Source organism: Clarias gariepinus, chromosome 1 (genome assembly GCF_024256425.1).
Source record: "Clarias gariepinus isolate MV-2021 ecotype Netherlands chromosome 1, CGAR_prim_01v2, whole genome shotgun sequence".
Taxonomy (NCBI): Eukaryota; Metazoa; Chordata; class Actinopteri; order Siluriformes; family Clariidae; genus Clarias; species Clarias gariepinus.
In genome coordinates this window covers 46,901,556-46,910,080 of record NC_071100.1, presented here as the reverse complement: position 1 = coordinate 46,910,080, position 8,525 = coordinate 46,901,556, and the positions used below count along the sequence as shown (strand labels likewise).

Genomic DNA, 8,525 nt, shown 5'->3' with positions numbered 1-8,525 from the left:
TCAAGAAAAAATTCTTGAAATAAAATCAAGATGTTGAAATCTGAAACTTTTACTCATCTGGTACGAAATGGTATCATGGGTCCAAATAAGACCTGATGTTTCATTCTGAACTATTTTGATGAAAAGCATAAGCATAAGTTTCTACATTCTACCCAGTGCTGCTTCAGTAATAGATCATCTTTCTTTATTAAAATATTTCACAGACTTCATCTATCAAATCTCAGCTCCCCCCGTGGACTAAATGGAAGCTCTGGTGTTAGGCATGGCGTCATCTTGGCCTTAACATAGATCGGAAGAGGCTTCCCCACAGGTCCTGCGGTTAGGTGACCCTCCCAAAAGGAGCTTTGCATGTTCATTTCCATGTATTCTATTCATGGAGGTAGTCCTGTTCAGACCCCCTCGACAGTCCCACACGCTGGCAGAGTGCGCAGAAAGAAGATCCTGAGCACCGGAGTGGCAAAGATGGCGATAAAGTGAGTTCGTTTAGGATTCAATTTGTACATTCAGTAGCACTTTTATATATACCGATCTGGCTTGTTGTTCTTTAATTGTAGTACACTTCTTGTTAGAATGACGATACTTTTATTAAGAGAAAGTAGAGAAATGAATTTCATGCTAAATGTTCACGCTTGTAAGGTTGTCCTGGTTTTGTAGCCTATGTGACTAGTGAAAGATCTAATTGTAATTTTGAAGGGTAGATTTTGTTGCTTTGCCAAGGAACCTGTTGAAGACGTTACAGTTTGGAGCGAGTCGATCGAAAAGCTACTGGAGTCCCCAGGTAAGAAGCTATGCTTCGGGCTTTTTTTATGTGTTTAATTTAAGTTTAAAAAGGTAATGAATTAAGAATAATAAAAAAAAAAACTTAACTCCTTTAAGAGACTATCAGAATATTAGGGTGGTTCAACGTCCAATGTCCTGACACGAAATCAGTTCAAAATATAAAAAAATCTAAATTAATTGTTGAATTGATTAATAGAACATTTTGAAAAGATAAAACGATCAAAATTACAAATCAAAAGTTAAACTAAAACACTTGAAGGGTTTTGTCTTTTAGGGTGCTTTGGATAATTCAAATCTGTGCGTCAGCATTCAAATTGGAGCTCTGCGTCATCCCAACAACAAGCCTACGCCCAAAAAGCGTCCTTTTTTTTCTTTTTTTTTTTCTTTTTCTTTTTTTCTTAAACAGAAAAATCTTAGACAAATCCGATTTACGTCATGATTGCCTGTTGTTTTGGATTTTTCCCTCCTTGTTGTAGCTGGTCTGCATGCCTTTACCGAGTTCCTGAAGTCCGAATACAGTGAGGAAAACATCAAGTTCTGGCTAGCCTGTCGGGATTACAAGAAGCTCACTTGTAATACAGAAATGACTTGTGAAGCCAATAGGATCTACTCAGAGTATGTCCAAACAGAGGCTCCCAGCCAGGTACGTTGGTTCTCGGTTCCTTGAGGTGATCCAGAGTCTTGGGTGTGGCATGGAAATGTGGTGAAGGTGCTTCAGCAATTGTGTTGCATGCTCTTGTATGGATACATCCATAGTGTAGATGTAATGGTAATTATGTCACTGCTACCTCATTATTTTGCTACTAAACTGCAAAATGTAATAATAATAATATTAATAATGATTTCTGCAAAATAACAGACATAGCATGCATTTGTTTTCAGATCAACATCGATTGTAAGACTCGAGCGACGATAAAAAATAACATGACGGATCCGGATGGGGGCATTTTCGACACAGCCCAAGCTCTGATCTACAGGCTCATGACGAGGGACTCTTACCCACGGTTTTTAAAATCCGACTTCTACCAAGCTTTGCTGCGGAAATGAAGCCACACCTACCGTCACTAGGAGTAAACGTCTTACTTTAAGAGTGTGTTTGGTTCCCAGGTAAATGCATGTACATGTTTAGGCTGAACCGATGAGTTCCAATGGAGTTCTTTCACAAAAAGCCATTCTCAATAGGCCATTTGGAACTGAGGAACTAAATTCTCTTTGTTGTACATTGTAGTGATATATTAAAAATAAAAATATACTGAAAGTTACAAAGCAAAAAATATATATACATTTCAGCAACTGCAGACATACATATTACAGACCTAGAAAAGCCACTACTGAATCTTAATAATGTAAAATATGTGACAGAATTAAATATATTTTTATTATGTGCATAAAAAGTTACCTGGATTTTCTTTAAATTTGGTAGTGTTTGAAAACATTTTAAATAATAAAACTCGAGTCTTATCACTCAAAGCCATAATATACTGTGATGTGTTCTTTCTTATAACATTATTGTGTATGCACTTCAAACCACTAGATAAGTCAAAAATCTACTAAAATTATGCTGTAGAGACATAAGTAATATTTACAAATACTTTGTAAAAGTACTTTGTAAAAGTCAGAATAGCTAAACCAAGGTAGCTAGAAAAGAGTATGTAGCTAGTCAATTTGTACATCTATTAAAAAAAAAGTCAAGTAAGCTAAATTCAATTAAATGTTGTTAAATAAATAGTTAAAATCTAGCTAGAGAAAATTGGCTAGTTATCTTAAAATGACAGTTTTATCTTTATTTTTTTTTATAACAGTTTAATTTTTACTTAATAAAAATTACATTGAAAATATGTGACAAATGAATGAAAATTGGGTTATGCAGAAAAATATACTATAAAATTTCCACATAATATATGTCTCATGGTCTAGGTCTCTAATATGAATATCTGTTTAAAAAAAATCGATCTGAAAAATGGATCAAATGAAGAATGTGAAAATGTAAATTAACCATGAAACTCACTATTACCTGGTAACTAGCGCACTTTAAATTAATGTAATTAAGAGTGTATTGCATATCAAGACAGGCAAACATCGTTCTGTGGACCATGTTACGTTGTACAGAAACTTGCAGGTTGCTGCACATTGTATTAGTTTGCGACTAGTAGAATAAGGTAGTAGTCAAATTTGTGGTGTGGTCATCTTTGAAGTAGAACAAGTGTAAGGGTTTTTTTAATGTGCTTTTGTTTGCATAAAGACTTTTGTTTTGTAAGAAATATGTGTATATATATATGTGTGTGTGTGTGGTGGCCTGAGAAAATGTTTTACATGGTGAAATTGCGAGATTTATACCATATTGGCTCATCTAAACTGGTTTCTCTGTTGCTTGTAAATTAGTCAGTAGAGATCAAGTTTTAGCATTTGCAAATGGAAATCCAAAAAAATCTATTCATTAAATTGTATTTATTTAAAATTTGGCTGGTATTTTTTTTTTTTCTCAGGTCATCACATATATGGTAAATTTCTTACTTGCATAGATCTGGTGCATATATAAAAAGTCATCTATATACCACATGTAAAATTACATGTAACATTCTTTTTTATGCATAATTATAATGATTATAAAATTGCTGTAAAACATCATTTACTAAATAAGTAAAAAATTGCCCAATCAGATGTCGTGCCACGAGTAATGACGCAGAATAATTTCACTTAAATTTTTTAATTGATTCTATGTAAAACAGAAATTCAAGCAAAGCTGGTGCTTTGTTTAATAGGCGTTATTGATATATAATGTTAGTAAAAAAAAAAAGTTTTATCAGCATCTCATTTCCTTGTAACTTGGGATACTTTCTGGTTTTCTTTGTTTTTTTTTATTTTCGTTTGTTTTTCAGAAGAGAATGGACAGCTTGCTCTCTTGGAATTGCCTGTGCAAATAAAAGTGTCACGTAGCTAAACCACTTTCACGCGATGTCATTCATTCAATTGTAGAACATGTTGTTGGATGGACAGTAGGTGGCAACACTGTGTTGCAAAATGGCGTGCAAACTTCTTACCTCATCACATTTGCATTGGCTGGTTTGGCAGGCTTTTACTCAGAGTGACTTACTCATCCAGAGTGAGGAAACATCCGCTTGAGGGCTGTGGGCCTTGATTAGAAACCCAAACGGTGACTTTCTGTTAGGCATCAATTTTAAACTTAAGCTTATTTGCTGTGTAACTGTTGTGTGTGTGTGTGTGTGTGTGTGTATTATTGTAAGTATCCATCAGTGACTGGAAAAGAGTATGTAGAAATAGTTACTGTACAAACAATCTGATGAGCTTCAATGTAATCAATGACATTATTAGTTCAAGCTGAAGTACATGTCTGTCTGTCTGTCTGTCTGTCTGTCTTTCTAAACTCTCTGTCTAATTTATTAATACAAAAAAATACAATTTTGTAAGGTTGAATATCTTACGCCTTGTTTTACACTAAGTTGTACTTCTTTCGTTGTCAGCCAAACACACTCCCTGTTCGGTAATCAGAGAGAGAATCACAGAGGAGAAAACGAAAAAGTAGATCAGATAAAGATGAAGTTTTCTCTTCAGCTCTGTTATTTCAGTGGTGAAAATATTAAGTAAGTTTAGCTTTTATTTTATTTTATTTTAAAGTAGATTATTATATATGGCACATAACTTGAAGTTTTATTTCATTTATGATGCAGGTTTAACTTCAGGCGAACAACAAAGGACAGACAAATTTTCCTTCAAATTTGTTCAGCCAGTTTAATGCATACCTACGTCTTCCAATGTATAAACTAATGTCTTTACACACACACACATTCACACACACATACAGTACTGTATACAATTAATTATTTTGTACACATCATCTATATTTAGAACAAAAATAAAATAAAACTGCTTATTAAGTTGCTTGATTGCCAATTCAATCCATTTGTGGAGCACTATATCTGTATTTTTAACCATCCCATCAAATCCACAGTCCATCAAATAAAAGAAAGAAAGAAAAGCAATCCGCTAATGGACAAGGTGTATTATTTCGAATAAGTACCGGTGACAAGTAAGCATTGTATTTGAGTTCATGAAACCTTTTCAGCTTGCTTACTGTTACTTTTTACTTTCAAACACTTGAATACATTGATGAATAGACATTTTAAACCTTCCACTAAAGCGTAACTGTATTTATTCACTTCTCCGTATGTCATTTTTTTCCCCCAAACCAGAGTTATCAAAATTATATAAATAGGTTCAGCATCTTATCACAAATCAGCACAAAGTGTAACAGGTTAAATTTAAGTCACAGAAGAAACATCACAGAAGAAAGATACAGTAAATTACATTTCCGTTGGAACATACAGTTGGAACATACAGTAATGGCTTTTCTGCTTATATCTAATCCTTTCTATCATAAAGGCCACCTTTATAATGGTTTGATATTACCACTGCACATTGCCTTGTCAAGAAAATCACACTACACAACGGATCGTTCAACTGTAACTAAATAACAGCCTCTAAGTATGAAATATGAAAACAGCTAAAACTTAATATTTTTGTTTCTGGGAATTTTTTAGATTTCATTGAACAAATTTCATTAAAAATTTCATTAAATTTAACTTTCGTGACGCAAAAAGGACAAATGAACAGTTCTGTACTTTGCCTAATATCAAAATTCCATGAGCTAGGAAAAGCATTAACTTTAAAATGTGAATCATGTTCTTGCACATGCACATAACCGTTCAAAAAATTCTTGAAATCGAATATACAGTGGGGTTAAAAAAAAAAAAAAGGATTTAGTCAGCCACCAATTGTGCAAGTTCTCCGACTTAAAAAGATGAGAGAGGCCTGTGATTTTCATCATAGATACCTATGAGAGACAAAATAAGGAGGAAAAAAATCAGAAAATCACATTGTAGGATTTTTTAATTAATTACTTTGCAAATTATGGTGGAAAATAAGTATTTGGTCAATAACAAATTTTCATCTCAATACGTTGTTATATATCCTTTCTTGGCAATGATGGAGGTCAAACGTTTTCTGTAAGTCTTCGCAAGGTTTTCACACACTGTTGCTGGTATTTTGGCCCGTTCCTCCATGCAGATCTCCTCTAGAGCAGTGATGTTTTGGTGCTGTCGCTGGGCAACACGGACTGCCAAAGATTTTCTATGGAGTTGAGATCTGGAGACTGGCTAGGCCACTCCAGGACCTTGAAATGCTTCTTACGAAGCCACTCCTTTGTTGCCCGGGTGGTGTGCTTGTGATCATTGTCATGCTGATCATCTCTTGCTTCAATGCCCTTGCTGATGGAAGGTTTTTACTCAAAATCGTATAATACGTGGCCCCATTCATTCAGTCGTCCCGGTCCCTTTGCAGCCCCAAAGCATGATGTTTCCATCTCCATGCTTCACAGTGGGTATGGTGGTCTTTGGATGCAACTCAGCATTCTTTCTCCTCCAAACACAAAGTTCTATTTTGGTTTCATCTGACCATATGACATTCTCACAATCCTCTTCTGGATCATCCAAATGCTCTCTAACAAACTTCAGACCATCAAACTGGCTATAATATACTGGCCAGGATATGTACTGGCTTAAGCAGTGTGTTACTGATGGTAGCCTTTGTTACTTTGGTCCCAGCTCTCTGCGGGTCATTCACTACAGTAGGTCCCCTCCCCGTGTGTTTCTGGGATTTTTGCTCACAGATCTTATGATCATTTTGACCCCACTAGGTGAGATCTTGCGTGGAGCCCCAGATCGAGGGGAATTATCAGTGGTCTTGTAGGCTATGTCTTCAATTTTCTAATAATTGCTCCCACAGTTGATTTCTTCACACCAAGCTGCTTACCTATTGCAGATTCAGTCCTCCCAGCCTGGTGTAGGTCTACATTTTAGTTTCTGGTGTCCTTTGACAGCTCTTTGGTCTTGGCCATAGTGGAGTTTAGAGTGTGACTGTTTGAGGTTGTGAACAGGTGTCTTTTATACCGATAACGAGTTCAAACAGATGCCATTAATACAGGTAATGAGTGAAGGACAGAGGAGCCTCTTAAAGAAGTTGTTACAGGTCTGTAAGAGCCAGAATTCTTGCTTGTTTGTTGGTGACTAAATACTTATTTTACCAAGGAATTTCCCAATTAATTCTTAAAAAATTCTACAATGTGATTTTCTGGATTTTTTTTCTATTTTGTCTCTCATAGTTGAGGTATACCTATGATAAAAAATTACAGGCCTCTCTCATCTTTTTAAGTGGGAGAACTTTTGAACTTTTTTAAGTGGGAGACAATTGGTGGCTGACTAAATACTTTTTTGTCAAAAAGTACCATTTCAGAAGAGTCAAATTATTGGGTTGCATCAAGCAAAGAAAACAGAGAAGGGGATTTGAAGTTACTGGAATTGGATTAAGAACTCTTCAAAAAATTATCAAAACCTGAAAGTATAGTCTACAGGCAAGTTTGCGGACAGAATGTGGTTAAGAAAAAAAAATCATGAGTGCAGCTTACTCAGTGAAGTTGCATGGTAAAAACTCAACAGTAAAACCAGAGCTATGGTTAATAGTGAAAGTAAGAAAATTTCCATACACACTCAGTGTTATGCGAACTCACAGGATTGAGCCTAAACAGCTGTGTGTCTATAAGAAAACCACTTGTTAGTGAGATTAATCAGGAAAATGGCCTTCCATTTAATAAGTAGAATAGAGATTGTAGTTTGGAATGATGGAAAAGGTCATGTGATCTGATGAGTCCAGAATAAGTCTATTCCAGAATTATGGAAGAGAATTATTTGATCCCCTACAGATTTTCTAAGTTACACACACTTACAAAGAAATTAATTGTCTATCATTTTTATCATAGGTTTATGGTAAAGGACTGAGACAGAATATCAACCAAAAATACAGAAAAAGCACATGATACAAATGTTATGAATTAAGTTGCATTTCAATGAAGGAAATAAGTATTTGATCTTGAACCAACCAACAATAATTCTACCTCTCACAGACTGGTTATGTGCTCTTGTGTTACACATATTAATTTAAGAAGGTTCTCCTAACAACAATGTGGTTTGTGTATAAAAGCCACCTGACCACAGAATCTCTATCTTCCATTCAAACCTCACCACCATCGGCAAGACCAAAGAGCTGTCAAAGCAAGTCAGGAACAAGATTTTAGACCTGCACAAGGCTGAAATGGCATACAAGACCATCAGCTAGAAGCTTGGTGAGAAGGAGACAACTTCTGGAGCGATTATTTACAAATGGAAGAAATACAAAGGAACCATTAATGGCCCTATATGCAAGATTTCACCTCATGGAGTAAGAATAATCATGAGAAAAATGAGGGACCAGCCCAGGACTACACGGGAGGAGCTTGTGAATGATCTCAAGGCATTTGGGAGCAAAGTCACCAAACAAACCATTGGTACAGTAACACAATACGCCTGCATGGATTGAAATCCTTCAGTCTGAGGTTTGCCAATGAACAGAGATAGATTGAGATAACCTGCTGTGGTCAGATGAGACCAAAATTGAGCTTTTTGTCATCAACTCGACTTGCTGTTTTCGGAGGAAGAAAAATGCTGACTATAACACTAAGAACACCACAGTCCCTACAGTCAAGCACGGAGGTGGAAACATTATGATTTGGGCTGTTTTTCTGCTAAAGGTACAGATTGACTTTGCTGCACTGAGGGACCAATGGATGAGGCCATGTGTTGTTTGAAGATGGGTTGTGGATGGAAATGACCCCAAACATACTGCCAAGGCAACTA

At 35.7% G+C, this 8,525-nt stretch overlaps 1 protein-coding gene across 1 annotated transcript; it reads left to right on the top strand.

The window, feature by feature from the left end:
* Window positions 1-348: 348 nt before the first annotated feature.
* rgs1 (regulator of G protein signaling 1) lies at window positions 349-3,860 on the top strand. The gene is given in 5 exon segments (XM_053500905.1): window positions 349-445; window positions 448-473; window positions 694-778; window positions 1,257-1,423; window positions 1,663-3,860. Coding segments are annotated over 5 exon segments (540 nt in total). The 3' UTR covers window positions 1,828-3,860.
* Window positions 3,861-8,525: the final 4,665 nt, after the last annotated feature.